At 41.2% G+C, this 25,595-nt stretch overlaps 1 protein-coding gene across 1 annotated transcript in view; it reads left to right on the forward strand.

Moving 5' to 3' along the window:
- The first annotated feature begins 5,146 nt into the window (after positions 1 to 5,146).
- LOC128839831 (solute carrier organic anion transporter family member 4C1-like) overlaps positions 5,147 to 25,595 on the forward strand; it is a 95,681-nt gene continuing 75,232 nt past the window's right edge. Inside the window, exons 1-2 of the mRNA XM_054033140.1 lie at positions 5,147 to 5,650; positions 15,666 to 15,929. Of these exons, the coding sequence (XP_053889115.1) occupies positions 5,425 to 5,650; positions 15,666 to 15,929 (490 nt within the window). The 5' untranslated portion in view covers positions 5,147 to 5,424. The remainder of the gene's footprint in view (positions 5,651 to 15,665; positions 15,930 to 25,595) is intronic.

The raw sequence follows: 25,595 nt of genomic DNA on the forward strand, positions 1-25,595 counted from the left end.
ATAACATGAAAGTGACTGTTCTGAGCAGCACTGGCTCCCAGAGTGAACCTTTTAAAGTTCACACTGGAGTCAAACAGGGCTGTATCATCACTCCAACCAAAAAAAAAAAAAAAGTGCTGCTGTAGCATTTATAGTATAGATGTAGCTTTAGTTTAACTGCTTTTCTTCTATTTTGAAATTAATTTTTTTCCAAAATCACCAAGCAAATGCTCTGCTTTGCAGGGCCCAGGTCTGTAAATTAAAAGAAACCTATTCATAGGTCCTGTAATTCTGAAGGTAGCAATTATAATATAGCCACATTCTTAGGTCCATGCTTCTGTCTAATGAGGATTGGAATGCTCCATAGCATAGAATTCTACAGCTGTTTCACAGTCAACCACTAGATGTCAGGTATCTGCAGGTGAAACAAATTACTATTGCCCTCAATCATCAGTTACTGTTTGGTCAGACTATGAACAGAAAGAAATAAACAAAATAATAAATACTCCCCACCTCTAGTGAAGAGAGTGAGTGTGTATCGGAGTAACTAGCACCTTCAAGAAGAAGTGAAGGTAATTAGCTCTTCTCTACAGACTTGTTTAATAGATTCACAATCTCAAAGACAAATATGCTGTTGAACTGTTTTATAAATGAAAAATCAAGGACTATATTAAATGAATTTGGTTCTGTGTAGTTAGCAATGAACTGGCATATAGATCACAGAAAAGACCACCATACTTTCCATAAATGAAAATGCTGGCAGACTCGGCTGAGAAGCTAAAAGCTGAATGAGCATGGGGCTGTGCTCAAGGTCAGAGTGAGGCACATTAGTGAGGAAGCTTGTACACCCACTACTCATGCTGTACCTGTTCTGTGAATAAATGCAAGACTTCATTTTTCAGGGGTGCCAACGTGGCACCTTTTGTAAGTACTACATTTCACACATAAAAAGCAAACAAGTAAATGTTGTGGTAGCAGGAAGTATGCTATTTTGAAGAGCAACCAATGTTTCCTACACAGATGGGAAGAGCACATAAAAAGAAAGAAGGGAGTATTCACCACTACTATCTTGAAATAGAAGGATAAACTAAAAATAATTACATCGGCCTGGTTAACCATTGAAAAAACATAACATTTACCCTACTGTGCATACAGAGCCAGATTCAGCACCGCTGCTTCGGATCAGCATAGCTCGCACAATTAGGTTGCAGGGCAGTGTAAGGCCCTCACAACCCTGGTGAATAGCCTGGGTACAGGAGACCTCTACACTAGACATGCAGCCATCTCTGTGCACCTGGTGCAGGGATTGTTCTGAGGTGGGAAGGATAGAGAAGGGAGGAGGCATATCTGGAACCCTCATACCTGGTGATCCCCTGCTGCCACGAGATCCATCTGGTCCCCAGCAGGACTTAAAAAGGGGACGCACAAGATACCTGTCCTCAGTCTTTGACTTAGTGCAGTTTGACTGACAGTTTTTAATTACTGTGAAAGACTCAGACCAGTGGGGTACAGGAATCTGGTAGAGGGCAAATATACTGGTCATTAGATGAGTAGTTTTCTGTTCCCTGAGTGACCAGAGAAGGGGTTGCACTAGAGTAATCAGGAACCTGCTAGAACCAGTTAAGGCAGGCAGGCTAATTAGAACACCTGGAGCCAATTAAGAAGAAGCTGCTAGAATCAATTAAGGCAGGCTAATCAGGGCACCTGGGTTTTAAAAGGAGCTCACTTCAGTGTGTGGTGTGAGTGTGAGGCGCTGGGAGCAAGAGGTGTAAGGAGCTGAGAGGGAGTGGGTGCGCTGCTGGAGGACTGAGGAGCACAAGCGTTATCAGACACCAAGAGGCAGGTCCTGTGGTGAGAATAAGGAAGGTGTTTGGAGAAGGCCAGGGGGAAGTAGCCCAGGGAGTTGTAGCTGTCATGCAGCTGTTACAGGAGGCACTATAGACAGCTGCAGTCCACAGGGCCCTGGGCTAGAACCTGGAGTAGAGGGCGGGCCCGGATTCCCCCCCAAACCTCCCAATTGACCTGAACTGTGGGTTCTTCCAGAAGGGAAGGTCTCTGGGTTGTTCCCCCAACCCACCTGGTGAATCTCTGAGGCAAGAAAATCCACCAGTAAGTGCAGGACCCATCAAGATAGAGGAGGAACTTTGTCACATTACACAATCCCATACTATTTCTCAAATAGATTTTTTTTTCTAGTCTTAGATACACAGATGTAGCATCCTATAACTATAGACAGCATCCATTTATATGTAAAGTTATATGGGTTTTAAAAAAAGTAAATTAACCTTTTTTTTATATTCTAAAACCCAGGAAAAACATTTATGAAAACAAGCAACAACAATTCATTCCTGTGTAGAATTCCTGGAAAGCTATCCACAAGAAACTTATTACTCAAAACACAACAGAAAGTAAGTGTTACAAGCTTTGTTGTGTTTCCTCTATGAAAAATTTAAAAGTACATAAATAAATTTAAAGATTTATCAAAAATGTGAAACAATTCAAAACATAAGTAATAAAACAAAACAAACAAAAACAAAACAAACAAATGATATGAAGAACTAAGCAGAGGAAAAGAAAAGAAACCGAGAAGGAAGAGAATAATTGTGACAGGATAAGTGGAAGAATATGGGAGTAAAGCAAAGGCATGACTGACGTTACTAAGTTGAATGCAGTGCTGTTGTAGTCCTGTTGGTCCCAGGATAAGAGAAACAAGGTGGGTGAGGTAATCTCACTAAGTTGCCAGTACTGCAAAGCAATCCAGGCAGACCAATGTCTGCTCCCGTGAGGAGTTCTATTGAAACCAATGGGACTCCCCACACATGCGAGTGTAGACATCCAGTTCCATTTGCAAGATCAGGCAGTACTTTGGAAGAGGCAGCAGTAGCTGTGTAATATCTTGTACGAGATTCCAGGTAAAATAGAATAAATTCAGGATATCATTTCTAGCTGATGTAACTTTTTCTATTGTAAACATTATGTGATCCAATATTTCCATTCACTGTGAGAAGAGCAGTGACAAAGGAGGATTCTTTTTAAAAGAGGTAGCACTGTTAAAAATGGCTTTGAAAGATAATTTGGAATGGGTGTATGCACATCTCAATCCAGAAACTGAAAATGATGTAGAGAAATGTACTGCAGTAGATATAAGATTACATAGCTTCTCTGCCGATAGAGATGTTCTATTTTATCATAGTGCCAAAGTATAAGAGATAAATACATAGAGGAATGTTGACATTTGAAACCCAGCAGAAATTGAAAGGCTGCCTGAAAAGTGTCTTGCAGGAATCCAGTAATATCTTTTCAGGATCTTATTTTGTAGTGGATGAAGATGGTGTTAATAATAAATTGTGCCAAATGCTTAGTCAGCTTCAGGGTAGGGTGAGATTGAGATCAGTATTCCATTTGACTCTAGAGGGATGAGAGAGTGGTATAGAGAAGAGTGTTTGTTCAGTCTGACAGGATCTCATCTAAAAAGGGTAGGTGTCTTTCCCCAAAATCCTACTTGCTAAAGGCCAATACAAAGTAGTGGTGTAGCTTCTCTGCAGTTGTCTTGTTTCCCTTAACTACTCCCTGTACTACTCAATAGTCAACCAGCTCTCAAGTAGTCACATAGGTTTCAGTCAGTCCAACTGAAATCAGAGAAACTATTCAGTGACTAAGGATAGCAGAATCGGGCCTTAAGTGATATTTAATAAACAGGCATAAATGCAGAGGAATGTTTAGCTGAGTCTGTGTGAGGCAGGTGAAGGGATTTACTTTCATAGTATCATACTCTGCCTTGGTCTGGTAATGTTATGGTGACATCATCCACCAACTGTCACTCTCAACTGCTATGGAACAGTTTGACTCCAACGTTCCATCTGACTTCTAAAAACGGCCCTTGCTCTAAAAAAGAATTTTCCTTCTGTTTCACAATCCACTGCTCTAAATGTTAGGTTGTCTTTTAAAGCAAAAAGGATTGCTCTTTTACTGCTTTGAATTGTCACAAACCTTCTCTATTTTAAATTGTCTGTCCTCTTGCTATGTGCTCCCTTGAGTTGCTGGGAGTACTTGAAACTCCAGGCTGCTTGCTTAAGGGAAAGAAATCCTGGTTGGGGAGTCAGACATATGCGCTGAGACTTAACCAAGGTCTTTTCTAACACCTGCTGTCTCGATTTTATTCTTTTCTGTGAGTCTAAACTGTTTTGGACTCATGAAAGGGGATGGAGGATCCCCTAGGACAAATTTGTACTGCCCGGTGATGGGCACCTGCTGGTATTGATATTAAATCATCCCTGGACTCCTTCCAAGTGTTCTTGTTCAGAGGGGTAAGATGATTAATTCCTATTCTTTGTAAACAAACTGGTACTACCACTAAACACTTGATGAACACCCACACTTGATGCCTCCACAAAAGTTGTAATACTTCTTCCTTGTTCTGTGTCAGGAATATATTTATAGGCTTATGAGATGCAAGTATCTATCATATCCACCACACAACCAGTCTCTGTGAGTGAACACTGGAAAAACTGTTCTCAGAAACAACAGTTGGAAAATGTTTTTTGGTCAGAAATTGGATTAGTGATTCAGAATGGGTTTCATCCGATCTAACTTTTGGGGCATGAGGAAGGACAGCACCCGGAATAACTACCCTCTAGCTTTTTCTGTCGGCAGCATTTGATGTTCTGAAAGTTTCAATTCCAGCGAGAGACTTTCAGGAGGGAATTCTTTCAGGTACTTGATTTAAAAAAAAAAAAAAAAAAAAAAAAAAATACAATGGGGTTTCTGTCTATCCAACTACAGTCTGATTTCATAGCTCTTTGCAACAATGCCAGTCGCTCACATCCACACCCGCCGGAGCTTATCAGTGGTTGTAGAGCCTACAGCAGTCATCCTAGCTGGGAGTCCAGGCTAGTCCCATCTCCACCGGCTGTTTTTTCCTGACTTCAGACACGCTTAATTACGTAAACCATTATGACTCTGGTAACATAAAGGAGAACTGGGTATTGAGGCATAACCATGAATTTGCAAAACGCTTCCAGTGGTGGTGCGGTGTCATTTTGCAGGTTCCTTGGGCGAAAAGCCCCCGTGCAGAAGAGGGGCGGGGGGCAGAAGGCAGACCGAGAAAAGGCAGCTTTAAAAAGTTTTCTTTCGAAGGCGAGAGGGCTGCTGGCGATCGGCCCGGCCTGGGGCAGGAGTAGCTCCCGAAGGCAGAGGTGCACGAGGCCCCTCCCCTGTAGTGGCCGCAGCCTCCCCGCAGCCAGGGCTGTGCTGGGCACAGCGGCAGGTGCCAGGCAGCAGCCGTAGCCGCCCCCGCTCTTCGAAACCGCCCGAGCCGGCTCCCCAGTCGCAGGGAGGCGCGGAGGCGGCCCCAAGGGAGGCAGCAGCCACCTACCCCGAGTATTTAGAGAGGCCGGTCCCGGCTGAGGCTGCCTCGGGCAGGATCTGAGCGCGGACTGTATCGCTATGAAGCGGGGAGGCATCGCGAACCCGGCTTTCGAGCCCTCCAGCCCCGACCTCCGTCTCAAGCCCAGGGCCAGCGTCAGCCGCCCACGCTCGCCCCCCGGCCGCCCCCCGCCGGAGTGTGAGGAGGGGCCGTGCGGATGGGGCAGCTTCACCCCTAGGGCTCTGCAGCTGTGCAACAACCCCGAGGGCTACCTGAGCGCCTACAGCCTGCTGGCCGTCTTCCAAGGTAACTCTCGCATGAGGGGGGCGATCCCTGGGGAAAGGGCAGCCCTACCGTGCCCCTTGTGGGGAAGGTGGAGGAGAAGGGTGGGATGGGCCAGGGAGGCTGTGGCGGGGACTTTGACTCTTGGGATAAGAGAGGAACAACCGGGGTGTGAGCTCAAGCAGGGTTAGTGTCAGCCTAAAATGTGGCAATCTTGTGACTTCGTCAGGCTCCATGTTATGCATATTCAGGCTCCTAACTAAAGTGACCTAGATAATGCTAGACTGCTTTCCTTCTACCCCTCCCACCCTTTTCTTTACTTATTCTTAAACTTGTCTGAATCCCTGAGTACCTCTCTGGTCAATCGGTTTCACACCCTTTCTTGTGCTACTTATAATATAAGGAAAATGCTCCCACCATTTTTTTAAACATGGCACATAAAAGGGGTATAACTTTTACTTTATATGACTTTACAAAGAAATCAAATGTTAACACAACAATAAGCATGTGTTGGTTAGGCTATGGATAATGTGACTAGCTGTGTTCCAAGCAAGTCAGCCACTGTCTTTCATCAGATTGGTTAGTTTATCTACAAAATTAAAGTATATTTTCAGACCCTGGTATTTGTTGTTCCAACAATGCCTTAGTACTGAAAACCTCCAGCAGTCAAACCTGAGAGTCCAGTGCATCAGTGGGTGTGCAGTCATGACTACACACAGGCCCTGATCCTGGAAACTCTTAAGCACGTACTTACCTTTATGCATCGAAGTTATGCATATGTGTAAATTTCTGCAGAGTTGGGACCATAGTCAGGATAACTTAACTTTTTTTTTTTTTTTTTAAACAAATGTTTTCTAGGTGTCACTGATTCCAGTGGAACAATTTTTCCTGGTGCTTGAGTCAAGTGCTTGAGTCTAGTAATCACTGAGTTCTAGGACTAAATCATAAAACAAAGAAATAGCTGAAAAACTTGCAACATGCAAGCTTATTTTGCTTGTAATGTTCAGTGCAGTTCTAGAGATCAAGAATCACCTTTGGGGGTGGCACCAGCCTCTTCCTAATTGGGGTGAGGGGGCTGAGGAGGGATAGCCAGGAAATTGGTGTGCGTGCAATACATCTTGTGGGCACTGGTCACCCTTACTTCTGCAATTCTCTGCCACCAGCAGCAGCGCATAAGTAAGGGTAGCAATACCATACCATGCCACCCTTACTTCTGTGTAATTTTGGACCTTTGGCTGGGACAGATATTTTCAGTCAGGATTACATTTCCTTAAAACACATTTGTGGAATTAATGATAATTTCACCTTGATCCTGCAAAGAGCCATGCCAGGTAGCTGCCTGAATAAAGCCCCTTTCACTTCATTGGCATGCTTACCAGATTGCACTCTCTCCTGTCCACCAAAAAGAAAGCAGGAGGGGACACTAGCCTCTTGCCCAATATTTCAGTGGTTCTCAACTGGTACGCAGAGGTCTTCCAGGGGATACGGCAACTCATCTAGATATTTGCCTAGTTTTATAACCGGCTATGTGAAAAGCACTAGCAAAGTCAGTACCAACTAAAATTTCATACAGACAATGACACGTATACTCTATATACTTTAGTATATAGAGTATATAGACTCTATATACTAAAGCAGTGTTTTTCAACCCTGGGGCTCATGACTTATTTTAGACTTGTATGGTAAACATGAGAAAGTAAGCAATTTTTCAGTAATAGTGTGCTGTGACACTTCATATTTTTACGTCTGATTTTGTAAGCAAGTAGTTTTTAAGTGAGGTGAAACTTGGGGTTATGCAAGACAAATTACCCTCCTGAAAGGCTGGAAAGGTTGAGAACCATTGGGTTAGAACACTCATAGGACGGTGGTTTTCCACCTGTGGTCTGCAGACTCCTTGGGGGCCGCAGACAATGTCAAAGATTTCCAAAGGGGTCTGCACTTCCACTCAGAATTTTTTAGGGGTCTGCAAATGGGAAAAAAGGTTGGAAAACCACTGTCATGAGGGATATGAAAGGCCTGGGTTAAAATCTATGGTCTTCATAATGTGGAATAGGTCTTTCATATCCCAGGTGAGTGTCCTAAACACTGGGCTATAGAGTCTCTTTCTGGCCTGATGAATTATCAATTATTTTATACAAAGTGGAACAGCTTCAACAGGAGTAGTCAAGAGAAACCCACTCCAAAATACTCCTACATCTTCAGTGAGTGCTTTAGTCACTGGGCTTCTGGGTAAAAAGGCATCTAAGCGCAGTGGTTCTAACTCTAGGAGAGGGTTTCTGCCTGAATCCTGAGTGGAGGGAGGTGTCTCTTTGCCTGGACTTGGGCACTTACCTTCCTCTTCTCAACATTTCCTACTGGCTAGCTTCAGCAGGACCCCCTCAGTGTGCTGGCATCAGTGAATTCCTTTTTTAGGTGTCCAGCTCTCCCTATGCATTGTACAGGGTGTCTAGGCCAGGAGTTCTCAAATTGGGGGTTGGGACCCCCAGGGGGTCACGAGGTTATTACGGGGGAGGGGGAAGCAATCAACCTCCACCCCAAGTCCCGCTTTGCCTCTAGCATTTATAATGGTGTTAAATATATAAAAAAGTTTTTAATTTATAAGGGGGGGGTTGCACTCAGAGGCTTGCTGTATGAAAGGAGTCACCAGTTTAAAAAAAAAAAAAAAAAAAAAAAAAGTTTGAGAACCACTGGTCTAGGTGCTGAACTTGAGGATTGTGAATGTCGCTTGGCAGCATGGCACCTGAAAGTTCAGCACTACAATGCTGAGCCTTAGTGCCCCCTATGAATCCAACCCCAACTGCTCAAAATAGTTTGTTTTTTGAAAAAAGAATAGTCAAGGTTCACAAATACAGTAATAGATAAGGAGGTTTTAGTACAAACACTTTACACTAGATTTTAACACGTCTTACTAAATGTATCACTATGGTATTTGTTTACTTGCATTTCTCTCATCTTGGACTATGAATTCAGTGGCATGTGTTCATAATCCATTTCATACTGCTTTTATGGTTTGTTTTTATTTATTTTTAAACACTGCAAAGGTATGCATAAAATGTCTTCCATTTGAATTGTAAAGAGTAGAAAAATTTTCTGTTCACAAAGGCTTAACATTTTCTAAATCAGGCCAAACTTAAGTTGATAGTGGGTCTTTCAAATGAAAATTGGCAATGGATACGTTTTGCTGAACATCAGAAAATAAACATGTAAATACAGAATAACAGGGAGGAACATTTCAACAATTTCTAATTGTATATTAAACTTGTATCTATGAACTGAGGTCATGCTCTAGCAAATAATTTAAGCGCATATTTAAAATTAAGCATATATTTAAGTGTTGCTTGTTGGGGCCTGAGGTAGTTCTATAACGAAGGCACTGGACTAGGACTCGGAAGTTTTCTCGCTTTGCAACAGACCACCTTGGGTAATTCATTAAGGTCTTGATCTTGGTATCAGAGGTCCAGATTGGTGGAAGGGTGCAGAGCTGTTTTGAAGCTTGCCTACACCAATCTGACTGCATGATTGGGCCTTTATCTTGCAGGCTATGGTTACACTAGGAGAAGCACCTAAATTTGCCAATATTGCAGGCTGGGAATACTGATGTAGATAAGCTTTTCTGTGTTCTCAGTAGTTCTTTAATCTTGTATCCGTTTGACTGCACAAGTAAATGACTATGTGAATTTCTGCAATATGAAACCTTGGGATCCCTCGTGTAAACAATGTAGCTAACACAAATGGAAGCTCTTTAGAAAACTTCCCTTATGTAGACAAAATTATGTGGCTTGGACCCCCATATGTAAAATAGGGATAACATTTCCCTATCTTTACAGGGGTATTGTGAGGATACACCCATTAATATCTGTGAAATGCTTAGGTACTACAGTGACTTTCATAGTAACTCAAATAAATTATGCATAATCAGATACAGTATCTCAATGAGACTTAGACTGCATTTTGAATGGTTCCCTCTTTTTTATAGTAGTGGGATGCTAAGTGTCTTAATTAGAATAGGCCTCCTTCTATCTTCAGCTGTTAATGACATGTCAAAGGCAGGAAGGTCATGATGTCCTCTTTGAAATTGGATGAGGGTGGAAAGGGAGGGAAGAGGAGACTAATCTAGATAAAAGGTGCATCTTGAAAGTTAGATTGTAAAGTTATTGTTTGGTATGAATGTTTGTGTGTCGGGGAAGGAATGGCCCACACTTCCAAGAATACTGTAGTTCTAAGGAGTATCAGAGCCAGGAAATTAAAATGCAGATTGTATTTAACAAATAATACTCCCCCACAGATTAGGAATATGTAGATGCTGAGTTATGGCAGTCCAAACTACTGTAACTCTACTTTGCCCCATTCCACTATGGGAACAATTACTTTAATGTAGTTACAGTTAAGTATTTCAGTTTTCAAATTTCAGAAACCTCAAAGAAGGTAATTCATTGTAGACATGCCACCCCTTCCCTCCCCCCCCCCCCCCAAATACTAAAGTACCTGCCTAATCATTCAACATAGTTTTATATCTTCTGTGGAACTTGTGACTAATTGGTGATGAGCATTGCTGCTCTAAACCTTCTAGATACAGTAATCCTCAACTTTCATCTCATCTAAGCATATAACATTTTTACATAAAGAATAAAACCAAAAATAAATAGCAATTTGTAAAGGACTGGTGTGCATATGTATCACTGCTTTAACTGAAGGCAACGTTGGGCACACTTAGGACTCCAATTTACAAAGATTTTTGTAGTCAAATAGCTGGACTTAAAAAGATGATATTGCAATAGTTAGCAATGGATAGAAAAATGGACAATTTTTTTTTTACCTGCTGTCATTTCAAGTTCAGATGAGGCCTATATTTCTATAGTATAGTAATTTAACTATATACTATACATAATGATTAACTTAATATCTGATTTATGTGGCCTTTGATCAATATAAAAGTGCATAATTGCATCCTAGGATGCATGTCTGAGTCACCATAAATTATAACCACAAGAGTTGCTGCAGTTCACAACTGTGGGAGGGACTAGTAATAGCTCTTCAAAGTGAGTGACAGAATGTGAAAACAATGTCTTCATTGTTTCCAAATAAACTGCTGCCACTCTTGAGTCACTTCTTTCCCTGGACAAATGGAGGGAGGGCTATTTTCACACTTTGGGTAGGACTATTATTGACACCAGGAGTAAGCTGAGAAGAATAAAATTGATACAGCCAATCCACATGTGGCTTCGACAAGCTTTGTGACCAGACATAACTTAATAAAAATATTATACTGCGTTGTTTGTAAATTGTTTTCCGGTACTTGGATGAGTGATTAATAAAACTATTATCCTGAAATTTAAACTCTGGCTGGTCACAAAAATTGTCAAAGCCACATACCAATTGTAAAGGTTCAAGCAGACAGTGACATGACACCAATGCACATCTGAAACACTTAGTGGGAAAGAGGAAGGAAAAAAAAAACCTTTGGCCACTTAGTTATACAAATGGGTAAAAAGTAGGGCCGTTGCGCGATTAAAAAAAAAAAAATTGCACAATTAATTTGTTTAAACATTTTTGGATGTTTTCTACATTTCATATGTATTGATTTCAATTACAACACAGAATACAAAGTGTACAGTGCTCACTTTATATTTTTGATTTTAGAAATATTTGCAAGGTAAAAAACAAAAGAAATATTTTTCAATTCACCTAATATAAGTACCGTAGAGCAATCTTTTTATTATGAAAGTTGAACTTACAAATGTAGAATGATGTACAAAAAACCCTGCATTCAAAAATAAAACAATGTAAAACTTTAGAGCCTACAAGTCCACTCAGTCCTACTTCTTGTTCAGCCAATTTCTCAGAAAAACAAGTTTGTCTACATTTGCAGAAGATAATCATAGAATATTAGGGCTGGAAGACCTCAGGAGGTCATCTATCCCATTCCCCTGCTCAAAGCAGGACAAACACCATCTAAATCATCCCAGTCAGGGCTTTGTCAAGCCAAGTCTGAAAAACCTCTGAGAATGGAGATTCCACCACCTCCCTTGATAACCCATTCCAGTGCTTCACCACCCTCTTAGTGAAATAGTGTTTCCTAATATCCAACCTAGACCTCCCCCACTGCAACTTGAGACCATTGCTTCTTGTTCTGTCATCTGCCACCACTGAGAACAGCCTAGCTCCATCCTCTTTGGAACCCCCCTTCAGGTAGTTGAAGGCTGCTATCAAATCCCCTCTCGGTCTTCTCTTCTTCAGACTAAATAACCCCATTTCCCTCAGCCTCTCCTTGTAAGTCATGTTTCCCAGCCTCCTAATCATTTTTGTTGCCCTCCACTGGACCTCTCCAATTTGTCCACATCCCTTCCATAGTGGGGGGGACCAAAAACGGACACACTACTCCAGGTGTGGCCTCACCAGTGCCGAAGAGAGGGCAATAATCACTTCCCTGGATCTGCTGGCAATGCTCCTACTAATATAGCCCAATATGCCGTTGGCCTTCTTGTCAACAAGGGCACACTGCTGACTCATATCCAGCTTCTTGTCCACTGTAATCTCTAGGTCCTTTTCTGCAGAACTGCTGCTTAGCCAGTCAGTCCTCAGCCTGTAGGGATTCTTCCTTCCTAAGTGCAGGACTCTGCACTTGTTGAACCGCACCAGATTTCTTTTGGCCCAATCCTCCAGTTTGTCTAGGTCACTCTGGACCCTATAATGCTGCCTGCTTCTTGTTTACAATGTCACCTGAAAGTGAGAACAGGCATTTGTATGGCATTGTTGTAGCTGGCGTTGCAAGATATTTGCATGCCAGATGTGCTAAAAATTCATATATCCCTTGATGCTTCAACCACCATTCCAGAGGACATGTGTCCTTGCAGATGTCAGGTTCTGCTCAATAACTATCCAAAGCAGTGCAGACTGACGCATGTTCATTTTCATCATCCAAGTCAGATGCCACCAGCAGAAGGTTGGTGTGTGGTTGGTGTGTGTGTTTTTTTTTTTTTTTTTTTTTTTTTTTTTTTGCATGTGGTGGTGGTTTGGGTTCTGTAGTTTCAGTGTCAGTGTTGCTCTTTTAAGACTTCTGAAAGTATGATCCATACCTCATCCCTGTCAGATTTTGGAAGGCATTTCAGATTCTTCAATCTTGGGTCGAGTGCTGTAGCTATCTTTAGAAATTTTCCATTAGTATATCTTTTTATTTTGTCAAATTTGTAGTGAAAGTGTTCTTAAAATGAACAACGTGTGCTGGGTCATCATCCGAGACAACTATAACATGAAATATATGGCAGAATGTTGGTAAAACAGAGCAGGAAACATAGAATTCTCCCCCAAGGAGTTCAGTCACAAATTTAATTAACGCATTATGTTTTTAACTAACGTCATCAGCATGGAAGCATGTCCTCTGGAATGATGGCCGAAGCATGAAGGGGCTTATGAATGTTTAGCAAATCTGGCATATAAATACCTTGCAATGCCAGCTCCAAAAGTGCCATGTGAATGCCTATTCTTACTTTCTGGTGATCTTGTAAATAAGAAGCAGGCAGCATTATCTCACATAAATGTAAACAAACTTGTTTCTCTTTGCGATTGGCTGAACAAGAAGTAGGACTGAGTGGACTTGTAGGCTCAAGTTTTGCATTGTTTTGTTTTGGAGTGCTGTTTAGTAACAAAACTACATTTGTAAGTTGCACTTTCATGACAGATTGCACTACAGTACTTGTATGAGGTAAATTGAAAAATACTACTACTTTGATCATTTTTACAGTGCAAATATTTGTAAAAAATAATATAAAGTGAGCACTGTACACTTTGTATTCTATGTTGTAATTGAAATCAATATATTTGAAAACATCCAAAAATATAATAAATTTCAATTGGTATGCTATTGTTTAACATTGCGATTAATTGCATGAGTTAACTGTGATTAATCGACAGTCCTAGTAAAAAGTTAAAATAGTAATGACTAGTTTTAATAAAGTAAGTCAAAGATTAATGACTTGCAATTAACATCCTAGTTCTTTGGTGCAGTACCTCTTGTGGACCACACTGTGGACTAGCCTTCACATACTGTAGAAATGCAAGTAGTTGAAACACTGTTCTTTAGCTAATATTTACTCGGGTGCTAAGAACTCTTAGAGTAAGACCTGGGAGTTACCAACAGTATAGTGTCTGGATCAACAGGCTTCCATCTCTGCTAAAGCAACTGTTTTGCTCCTTTAGTAATGAGGAGCCATTAACCATTATTTTACCAGCAATTACATTTAGCACTAAATTATTATCTAAACTCTTATAAATGAATTTGCTTGTTGTTTTAGTCTGTGATTGAACATGGGTAACTAAACCAATGACCAATTACAATAAGAACGTTTAACAGTTTTTTGTAATCAGTTACTGACCTACTTCACTTTTATGGTGTACAGGTATCTAACTCTTGTGAGCCAGTTTCCCATCTTTAAAATATAAAGACGCTTACCTACTTCATATGAGTGCTCAGGGACCTAAGTAGATGTTTGAAGTGCTATACATATGCCAAAAAAATGACAGAAGCAGAAAACCAGCTTGATATTTGCTCATTCCTTTAGGTCATTAAGGCCTCTAGTCACCACTGTGTTTGGTGTACTCCTCTCTTCCCCCCCCCCCCCCCCAGTAAAAAACCCATCACACCAACAGTCTGTCATAGTGGCCTTGAATACTGGAATTCTTCTCCCCTTCCCCCCCAGGACTCCAACATATGAATTAAGTGTAGTAGCTTGGATATTACAGTTCATAGGGTGAGCCCTTCTCCAGTCCTTTTATGCTAGGTGTGGCAATTAAGTCATTCTCCCTGGCCCAATACTGGGCTTTAAGGATTTCCCTCAGTGCAGGAACTATGGAGGCAAGCTGTAAGACTGACTGAGGACCCCTCAGAAGCCTTGCAGAAACGGTTATGCTGGGCGTGGGGCTAGCAGCAAGAAGGGTGTGCTGCAGATGGTCTGAGTAGTGTTTCTGCCTATAGGGCATCCTTGAGAGGCTGCTATATAAGTTTGTGTCTATGCTTATAGCTGTGTGTAAAGTACAGACACTGCATGTCTAGCTAGTACAGGTATATATCGCATGTAGAAGGTGAAGCACTGTTTAGGCAAGTAGAGTACAAGCACTCCTGAACCTTGTGAGTACATACTGGGTAAATACCATGGGTATATAATCACCGAAGCAGTATCTCCTCACCTACACTGCTATTTTTAGCAGTGTAGTATCCTGCTACAGGAGTTTTTCCCTGCCACAGGGAAAGGCTTCTGTAGCTCCCTGCAGTGGGGAAAGGCTCTGGCAGCTCCCTGCTGCCCAGCCTTTCCCTGCTGCCTCTCCCCTGCCAGAGCCTTTCACTGACTTGTGTAGCTACACACAACAGTGTGGATTCAGCCTGCTTTTCAAACAATATATGCCGTCGCAAGAGGTGTGCACTATAGATGTAACCTTAGGACATATACCCTGTATGGCTCTCTACACACCAGAGCAGTACCTCCTCTGTCTATGCTGCTATTTTTAGCAGTGTTACTGTCCTGCTGGAGCCCTTCACTGCCACGTGTAGCTACACAACACAGTGGGGATGCAGCCTGCCTTTCACTGAAACATGTAGCTACACATAACTATGTGCTGCTGCAAGTAGAGACAAGACTTTAAGCGGTCCTGAGAGTCTCTGCAGCTCCAGATCAAGAGGGCCCAATGGTGCCTTGAACCTGAATCTGGATCTCCCACATCCTGGATGAGTGCCCTAACAACTAGGCTAAACGCTAGATGGAGGGTGGCAAAATCTCCTCTCACTAATAGTTTCAGGTCAATCAAAACCTTTCTGTAAACTGTTCATCTGGAAAAAAAAATTGCCCAGTGCTAAGGTCTGAATTAAGTTCTTTGCTGTCATGATCACTAAACTCTCTTTCAAAAGAGCTGAGCGATTGAATGGCAAGATTGAATTTGAACTTGCACGTGATCCAGTGATAAGATTACACAGTAGTTTTTTCAAGAAAATAATACTTATTTGGTTTGTCTAATTGTCTCTCTCTCTCTCTTTCTTTTTTTTTAATAGGTATTGTGGTGAATGGCCTAGTAAATGTTAGTATTTCCACTATTGAAAAACGTTTTGAGCTGAACAGTTCCCTCACTGGTGTCATCTCTGCAAGCTATGACATTGCTTTTTGTGTATTGTCGCTGTTTGTAGCTTTCTTTGGAGAAAGAGGGCACAAACCAAGATGGCTTGCCTTTTCATCATTTATGATAGGATTGGGATCACTTGTGTTTGCCTTGCCACACTTTGCTGCTGGAATATACCAATATGGATCTAAACTTGAAGGTAAGCTCATTTTTGTATTTTTGGAATTTTTCTAACAAAATGCATAGGATAACTGAAAATGCACAGAGTTGTGTTGAATAGAGCCCTATATATTTGGATAGGAAAGCGTATATCTAGATTAGGGTATCAAGTGCAGAGGAACATGTGGGATATGTTCCTTTTTTTGTTTTTTATATCCACATAGTATTGCTTACTGAGGCTTTGGGTGTGCTTACAGTTGTACCCATCTCATAGTTTTTTGTGTGGCTTATTAAGGTCTCTGGGCAGACTGGGCTCCCTACTGATGTAGAGCAATGCCTTCTTTATGTGCTGCAAAGTACCAGGCACTATTAAATTACTGGTGGTGTCTTCTCCATTAAGGTTAAATCTTGATGTTAAACTTCACTAACTGCTACCTTATCTCAATTTTCTGTCTTTAGTAGGGCTGTTGATTAATTGAAGTTAACTCGTGCGATTAACTAAAAAAATTAATCACTATTAAGTAATTGCAATTAATTGCACTGTTAAACAATAGAATACCAACTGAAACTTTTAAATATTTTTGGATGTTCTTCTAAATTTTCAAAGGTATTGATTTCAGTTACAACACAGAATACAAAGCGTACATTGCTCACTTTTATATTTTTGATGAGAGTATTTCAGTTCACCTCAGACAAGTACTATAGTGCAATCTCTTTATTGTGAAAATGCAACTTACAAATATAGATTTATTTTTTTGTTACATAACTGCACTCCAAAACAAAACAATGCAAAACTTGAGCCTACAAGTCCACTCAGTCCTACTTCTTGTTCCGCCAATCACAAAGAGAAACAAGTTTGTTTACATTGATGTGAGATAATGCTGCCTGCTTCTTATTTACAACGTCACCAGACAGTGAGAACAGGTGTTTGCATGGCACTTTTGGAGCTGGCATTGCAAGGTATTTGTGCCAGATATGCAACACTTATTCAGCCTGTTTGGGAGTACTTAAATTGCAATCTCTCTGGGGCAGGACTATCTCTGTTCTGTGTCTTTACAGCACCTAGCACAACAGGGTCCTGGACCGTGGCCAGGTGCTGTGTTAATAGAACCAAAGTCTAGGAAAATTTGGCTTCTAACGAAGTATTGGAAATGGACTTCTGATGTGGGTTGACCGTACAATGTTGAGGAGGGAAAAAGGCAAAGTGTTTTTTGTGCATGTGTGGATTTGTAATTGGATCTACCTCTGACACTACTGCACTGGAGATGGTATTGATCTTTTCTGCGTGTGATTTTATCCCTTCAGAAACTCTGCTCTTTGCTTCTAGCAGGTAATGCTGGGGAAACTTCTTTCAAAGTGTCCATCAGTGTTGAAGTTCCTGTTCTGTGTATATGTGATACACTTCTGTCACCTCATTAAATCAAGATTCTACACTTGATGCTTTCTCAGTGCTTGCTGGATATACACATGACACTTTGTCAGAATACCTAGCACTGTGAAGGGTCAGGAAAACCTTCATGTCATGTTTCTAGGCTGACATGCATTGTGGCTCTGCCATTTTTTTTTTTTTTTTTTTTAATAAAGTGAACATATCCAACAAAGTGATTAAATCTTTCCAACCACCACATCCTATCATGTATTCTCCATCATAAAACTGATTTGGCTGAATTCCAACTTCCTTCAATTCTTACTTCTTTGTAGTGGGGTCTAGTGGGCTTGCTGGACTATACTGGTGCTTCCTTTAAAATATGCTGTAGGCCTAGTTTTTTCACTGAAAAAAAATTCTATACTAAGTTACCATTTATAATTCCGTGCTGTTGTCTAGCATGTCATATCTTGCAAGGTGAAATGGCTGCAGATGCTGTGCACAGGCTATGAAGAATTTCTTAATTCAGGATAAGCAAATGTTTTGCAAATTCTGTATTTCTATTTCATGGTGCATGTGTCCTTAAACTCTACACCCCCCGCCCCCCGTTAGTAACAAAGGGCTGAAGTCCCCCATTATTTGCCTAGTACTCTGGAAACACGGCTTAAGCACATCTAAGCCGATACTTATCAGGCAAAAATGTTCTGTGTAGTAACAAATGATGCTTCTTGCCTTCAGGGCTGAGCATACTTCCTCCACAGTGTCCCCCTCATCTATTGGCTTTGAGAGAGATGTTTGAAGGGACATGTGCTGGCATGGCTTTACTCTAAATGATTTGACTCAGGAAAGCGAAGTACTAAGGTAAACATAAGTGAGATTAACATCAAAGTGTGGTTATGCAAAGTTGTTGAAAAACTTTCACTGATGGTGGCATTCATCATGATTCATAGGTAAGACTAGAGGCTATTGCACATTAGGAAGAAATCTAAGACTGCAATCACACTAGCATGAAATTGTAGACCTATTTTTAAACAACTGTATTTAGAAGATCTTGTTGCCAAAAATATAAGCACAGCACCTCTCCTCTCTGACTTGACTTTTTTTTCCCCCATGCTACATTTCTAATAACCCACCTCCGTCTTTGGTGTGCCCTACTCAAAGCTAGAGAACCTAGAATATGAGGCCCCTGAAGCCAAAAGTCAACTACCTCTGTGGGTAGATCAGCCCCAGAAATAGTTGTTCATCATTAGTCTGTGCACGCTTACTACTGACTTATACCGTCTCCTATTGATATTTTGGAAGGGAGAAAGATAGTAGAAAAGTGGTATTTATTTTTTTTCTTGAAAAATCTTTTGTTTTCCATCTTTCTAAGATTTTTTCCTATGCATGCCTTCACTTGTGTGCACCAGAACTGTTGACGTCCTGATGGCCTTTTTGTTTCAAGGAAAAAATTCAATGTTTGTTTCTAATAATTCAGTTATATATTTGTTTTATTAATCATTTGGAATTTTTACTGTACATTAATTTGTATATCTATACTACTGCTAATTATTCATACCAGGTTGAGTGAACATTGTTAATGAATTACTTAATACCCTTTAGAAGTTTCATTAAGTTCCTCTGAAATGTTGATTAGAAATGTGGTTTGTACAAAGAGGAAACATAACTTCTTCTTTCTTAGAGTACGCGGTGCTAAGAACTCTCAAAGTGAGTATTTAGCTCTGTCAGCATTTAACTTGGTGCTCTTCAGTATGAAGCACAAGGCTAACCACTTGGGGGTGGAGGGGGGCAAGTAGGGGCATAGAGCTTCTCTGGCCCTGGGGTCACAGAGGCAGGGAAGGGAAACCTCCTGCTGGGGCAGGGGAGGGGAGGGGGCAGCAAGCTTCTTCCCAGGTTGGGGGGGGGCAGTGAGCTTCTTGGGGGAGGAGCCACATTTAAATTCCTGCATATGCCCTTTCTAACCACTATACTTACAGTGAATACTTACAATATGCAGTGTGATGTGTAGTTAGTTGTAAGGCCATGAATACAACTGTCTGTCAAACTGTTTGATCTTTGAGGGCCATCTTAGCTTTTATTACAGTATTTCATAAACCATACATATGTCAGGTGTGATGGGTTGGGTCACAGAGACCCCCTTGGGACTCTCACATGGTGTGCTGAGACTACCTCTGAGCCTGTTTTCTCTGCCAGTTTGGGCCCCCAGAACCCTGCATTGTTGAGCCAGACATGCATGCCTGCTGCAACACAGACCCAGGGTCTGAAAACCCCACCCCGCAAAGCTGCAGACTTAACTGAAAACAGCTTAGCAAGTGCTCCTGTATCCAGCACCCAGACACCTAGCTCCCAATCGGATCCAAACCCCAAATAAATCCATTTTAATCTATATAAAGCTTATACAGGGTAAACTCATAAATTGTCTGCCCTCTGTAACACTGATTGAGAAATATGCACAGCTGTTTGCTCCCCCAGATATTAATCACTTACTCTGGGTTCACTAATAAGTGATTTTATTAAGAATAAAAAAGTAGGATTTAAGTGGTTCTAAGTAATAATAGACAGAATAAAGTAAGTCACCAAGTGAAAGAAAGCAAAACCACACACGTCTAAGCCGTCTTAATTACATTAAGAAATTGAATACAGGTAAATCTCACCTTCAGAGATTTTTCACAGCTTAGACTCCTCCTTAGTCTGGGCCCAATCCTTTCCTCTGGTACAGTTCTTGTTAGTTCCAGCTGAGGTGGCAACTAGGGGATTTCTCATGACTGCAGTCCCCATTGTTCTGTTCCACCCCCTCTTTAATAGCTTTGGCACAAGGCGGGAATCCTTTGTCTCTCTCTGGGTTCCCACCCCTCCTTCTAAATGGAAAAGCACCAGGTTAAAGATGGATTCCAGTTCAGGTGACATGGTCACATGTCCTGTGAGACTTCATTACCCACTCGCTGGCGTACATATGTATACAGGAAGTCTTACAAGTAAACAGCCATTTACAGCCAGTTGTCTTGGTTAATGGGAGCCATCAAGATTCCAAACCACCATTAACGGCCCACAATTTGCATAATTACAATGGGACCTCGGTTATATTTCATATTCCTAGTTTCAGATACAAGAATGATACATTCATACAAAGAGGATTACCACACTCAGTAGATTATAAGCTTTGTAATGATACCTTACAAAAGACCTTTTGCATAAAGCATATTCCAGTTACATCATCTCCACGCTTATAAACATATTTTTATAAAAATAGGGAGTGCAATGTCACATCAAGTATGGATAAATAGGTTGTTGCCTTAAAGTGAGCATATTAAATGACTTCTCTAAAACCTAAATTATTAGCTAAAAGCAATTTGAAACATTCCTAATCCCCCTGGACTCAGTAGGAGCGTCTCACAATATAATGGCTTGCATTACAATATTGATCACGTAACATTTTTCAAAGCATGGTAGAGACACTGACTAATCCTTAAATATCTTTGCGAAGATGTTATCCCCACTTACCATGTGGGGAATCTGAGACAAATTAAGTGAATTGCCAAGGCCAAAGAGCAAGGCAGTGCCAAAGTTTGGACTAGACTATTAATTGCCCCCTGAGCTCACTAGATCATGCTGCTTTTAGAAATATAAGGGAGTGAAGAGGGAGGTCAAGGCAGGAGGATAAAGCATCTGAAAAGCTGAATTTTTAGGAGTGCTTCAGAAATCACTCAGTCAGATCTAACTTGCTGAAAAGCATGAGTACAATTTGCTTTGCAGCTATAGATACACAGCAGCATTTTTTTCCAGCAATTTGTCAGATTTCCTCAAGTGTCCTACTTGGAATAGAAAAAATAAGGTACGGGGGCTGGGAGGAACAGATGACATGTTGAGGTAGTTTCCACCTCTTCCATAATACTTGAATGTCATTGTCACAACCATGTATACATCTATAATGACCTTACAATGGGGGCACCTGATAGCACACAGTAGTTAAAGTTGCATACTAAAATGGGGGCAGATACTTGCTTCCCTCTCCATCCCTGTCAGTGTCAGATTACCTGTCAGTGTAAAACTTCATACAGCAACACCTGGACCCAAGTTTTACAGGCAAGTTAAATCTAATTTGTACACTGCTTAACACAGATGGTCTAATGCAGAAGACTAACAAAAATGACTCATTCAAATGTGATATTGTTTTTGTAGTTAGTGTGACAAATTTTCAGGTTTTTTAGTCAGTCAATATTTACCTGAAAAAATTTGCTCTTGAAGTTGGAAGTCAGATGGGATGCCCAGAAGAATGAACATGTTAAGCCTTGCCTCAGTGTTCTAAAGTGTTTAATGCAGAAAAAGGGATAATTGGAATGCATACAAAACTTTGAGGATGCTCCAGACTATTGGGTTTGTGACAAGAAGAAATACTACTTGAAAGAAAGGACATCACTCTAAGGAAGCAAACTTTGTGTAATATAGGGATAACTTGCATAAGAGGAGCTTTCTGGGTATTATATGTGTGCATAGTGGAGTCACCATTCCTTGGTCAGCAAATAGTTGTGAAATCATGTGGCAAAGTGTCATCCCCCTTCTGGTCTACAGCAAGGCTACTACTGCGCTAATTTGCTTTATTACCTCAAGTGCCAGAGGTGGTAGTAGATACAAAACGTTCCTACACTGCCAATGAACCATGTGAGTGTCAGTATACCCTATGATGGAATTTGTTTGCTCCTTTTTAAAAACAACTAGGAAATCACACACACACACACAAAATATATCTAAAGAACATTAAGGCTGAAAAGTAAAACACAAAGTTGAAAAATACTAATATGCGCTTGCTTGGGCAACCTAATTCAGTTACCTTGTGCTTAAAGGCTGTTTCATAAGGTATACACATGTGATAACACTGGGGTCCTCTTCCCCCTGAACTTTTCAGTATATGGGATGAATGGTGTTCACTCCTTGTTTTCTTCTGGTTCAGTGTTTGGTCCCATACCTAATTTACAGCACACTATTCAAACCCTGCTCTGACTACAATATTAACTTCTTTATGGGGTTTTCTGGGCTCCTCCCCGTAGTTCGAACTAACTTTTGTAACATCCTTGTGACATGAGGATGTATTACCTCTCTTTTACAGATGGGGAAGCAAGGCTTGAGATTAAAAGCAGAAGTATCAACTAATTCTCACAGTGCCTAATCTGAAATGGCTAGCATTATATAGCACTTTATATGTTCAAATCACAACTTCCATTGACTTCAGGTGCAGCTCACCCTACAGTCTCATTTGAAGATGTGCTATCACAATAGTCACTAACTTGAAAATGAGGAATGGACGATCTCTTCTGGTCTTCAGAGGTGCATTTATCTGCCCTGCTCGTGAGACATTATTTCTTTTCCTGTACTCCCCTGCCTATTCACTGAAGACCTTCTAACTTCTGCAACAAATGAGGTAGTGGTCCTTCAGCCAATAGCCTCCCTTATTACACAAGTCTGATTTCACCCCAGAGCAGGGTGAGCCTGTGCACTGAATGAAGCAGAGGCTCCTGTGATGATCATGTAATTAAAGACTGTAGCATAATGCATATGGAAAAAGGAGCCAAACTAAAACTGGTCTTGCATTTCCTAACTTTTGAGTGTTTGACTTTGCAACTGTAATGATTTCTTAATGTAGCTTTTTTGCATGTGTAATTCACCTACTGCCCAGAGCACATCGGTCTGATATGAAAAATAAAAAGAAAATGGATTAATTAATTTGCATAATTTTTAAGTATTCTTCATGTATGCATACCTATATACAAAGAATACTGCTTATTGTGCTATAGTCCTACTTACATTTACCCTTATACTTTCAGAGTGATTGTAACTGCACTTTGGGTTTTAATGGACTTGTGGGGACTATGAGCACAAACACTTACCCTGTTTCCCCGAAAATAAGACATCCTCCGAAAATAAGGCCTACTTACAGTTTTGCCTCTCGTTGTAATATAAGGCATCCCCCCGATAATAAGACCTCCCCGATAATAAGGCATCCACCGATAATAAGGCATTTTTCATTTCTGAAAAATAAGACATCCCCTGAAAATAAGACCTAGCGCATCTTTGGGAGCAAAAATTAATATAAGACACTGTCTTATTTTCGGGGAAACAGGGTAGGTGCTGACATAGAATCATAGAAATGTAGGGCTGGCGGGGACCTCATGAAGTTATCAAGTCCAGCCCCCTGTACTGAGGCAGGACTAAGTAAACTTAGACCATCCCTTACAGGCTGTTTGTCTGATCTGTTTTTAAAAGCCACCAATAATGGGGGTTGCACAACTTTCCCTGGACCCCTTTTCCAGATCTTAACTACCTTTTCAGTTAGAAAGTTTTTCCTAAACTCCCTTGCTGCAGATTAAGCCTATTACTTTTTGTCCTCCCCCCGCCCCCCACATCAGAGGGGAGAACAATTGATCACAATCCTCTTTGTAACAGCTCTTAATAATTAAGACCCCCTCAGTTCCTCTTTTTCTCAAGACTAAACATACCTAGTTCTTTTGACCTTTCCTCCTAGGTCAGGTGTTCTAAACCTTTTATCATTTTTGTTGCTTTCCTTTGGACTCTCCAGAACTGGACACAGTATTCCAGCTGAGGCCTCACCAGGGCCGAATAGAGTGGAACAGTTACCTTTCATTCTGTCAGGTTTCAGAGTGGTAGCTGTGTTAGTTTGTATCAGCAAAAACAACGAGGAGTCCTTGTGGTGCCTTCGAAACTAACATATTTATTTGGGCATAAGCTTTCATGAGCTAAAACCCACTTAATCAGATGCATGGAGTGAAAAATACAGTAAGCAGTGTGTGTGTGTGTGTGTGTGTATGTATGTATGTATATATATATATATATATATATATATATATATATAGCACATGAAAAGATGGGGGTTGCCTTACCGGGGGGGGGGGGGGGGGAGGGGGCAGTGAGGCCAATTCAATTACGGTGGAAGTGGCCTATTTTCAACAGTTGACAAGAAGGGGTAAATAGCAAGAGAGAAAATTACTTTTGTAGTGCTAACGAGGCCAATGCAATCAAGGTGGACATCGGCCATTTCCAATAGTTGACAAAAAGGTGTGATTATCAGCAGGGTGAAAAGTAATTTTCCCTTTGCTTCTACCACATGAGCTAAAAGTCAACTAGCTGTTAGCTAAGGCTGTAGAGCAGAGCGCGTACACACACACACACACATGCTCGCTCGCTCTCTCTTCCCGCCCCTCCCCCCTGCCAGCCACAAGATGGGACAGAATACCACAGCCAGGAGGTGTGTGGGTTACATAAGCACCTAGATTCACTGAACACCTAAATTTTCAGGATAAAAGTAGCTGCTGTGCCTAAGTTTTTGCCTCTGGGCATGTGCACTACTGCCTCTAGATATCATTTTCAGCCTAAGCCCCTGGATGATTTCATGAACCAGGGGAAGATAGGTGTTAGTCTGCCTAAATCATGGGTAGGGCCAATTAGATAGGCATGCTCAGAGGTTGCCTACTGGAGCAGATCCTATTCAAAATCAGTCCAGAGGAGAAGGTAGTGTGCACTGGGCTATGGGATAGTCTGATATGATGCTCCCTTAGTCTCTCCTATTGAAGCTGTTCCACTGAGGATAACTAGCAGAAGAGTGGATTGGAGCAAGGGGACTGGACCCTAGGTCTCTAAACCACTGGGCTATTGAGTCAGTCTTTCTCTCTAACTATGAATATGTAATAGTCGTTGGATGATTGCAGGAACTCTGCATCAGACTATATGATAACTTAGTGGTTAGAGCATGCTCCTGAGAAATGGGAGGTCATTGTTCAAATCCTTCCCATTGTAGCTAGGGGAATTGAACTCAATGTCTTCCACATCCCAAGTGTGTGTGTTAACCACCAGGCTAAGTGTTGTAAGGAGGCAGCTATACCAGCTAGTTTACCTCTAGCTGTTTTGTGTGGTGCAAGGCATACCTAATTTCAGGCCTGGTCTGCACTAGGAATTTACTTCAGCATAGGTACATCTTTCAGGGGTGTGAAAAATCAATACCCTTGTGAGATATAGCCATACTGACCTAATCCCCGGTGTAGACAGTGCTAGGTCGATAAAAGAATTCTTCTGTCAACCTCGCTACTGCCTCTTGGGGAGGTAGATTATCTATACTGTTGGGAAAATCCCTCCTATTTGCATATTTATTGTCTACACTGAAGTGCTACAGAGGTGCTGCTGTAGTGTTTTAAGTGTAGACAAGCCCTCATTCCTGTAAGAAACACCTTAGGTACCTAAGCCACTTGACTCCAGGAGATGAGTTCTTATTTGTGGATTGCTAAGCAAAGATAGGTGTCTTCTTGCTGTCTGACATGTGCTGTATCCATACTG

Source organism: Malaclemys terrapin, chromosome 6 (assembly GCF_027887155.1).
Source record: "Malaclemys terrapin pileata isolate rMalTer1 chromosome 6, rMalTer1.hap1, whole genome shotgun sequence".
Taxonomy (NCBI): domain Eukaryota; kingdom Metazoa; phylum Chordata; order Testudines; family Emydidae; genus Malaclemys; species Malaclemys terrapin.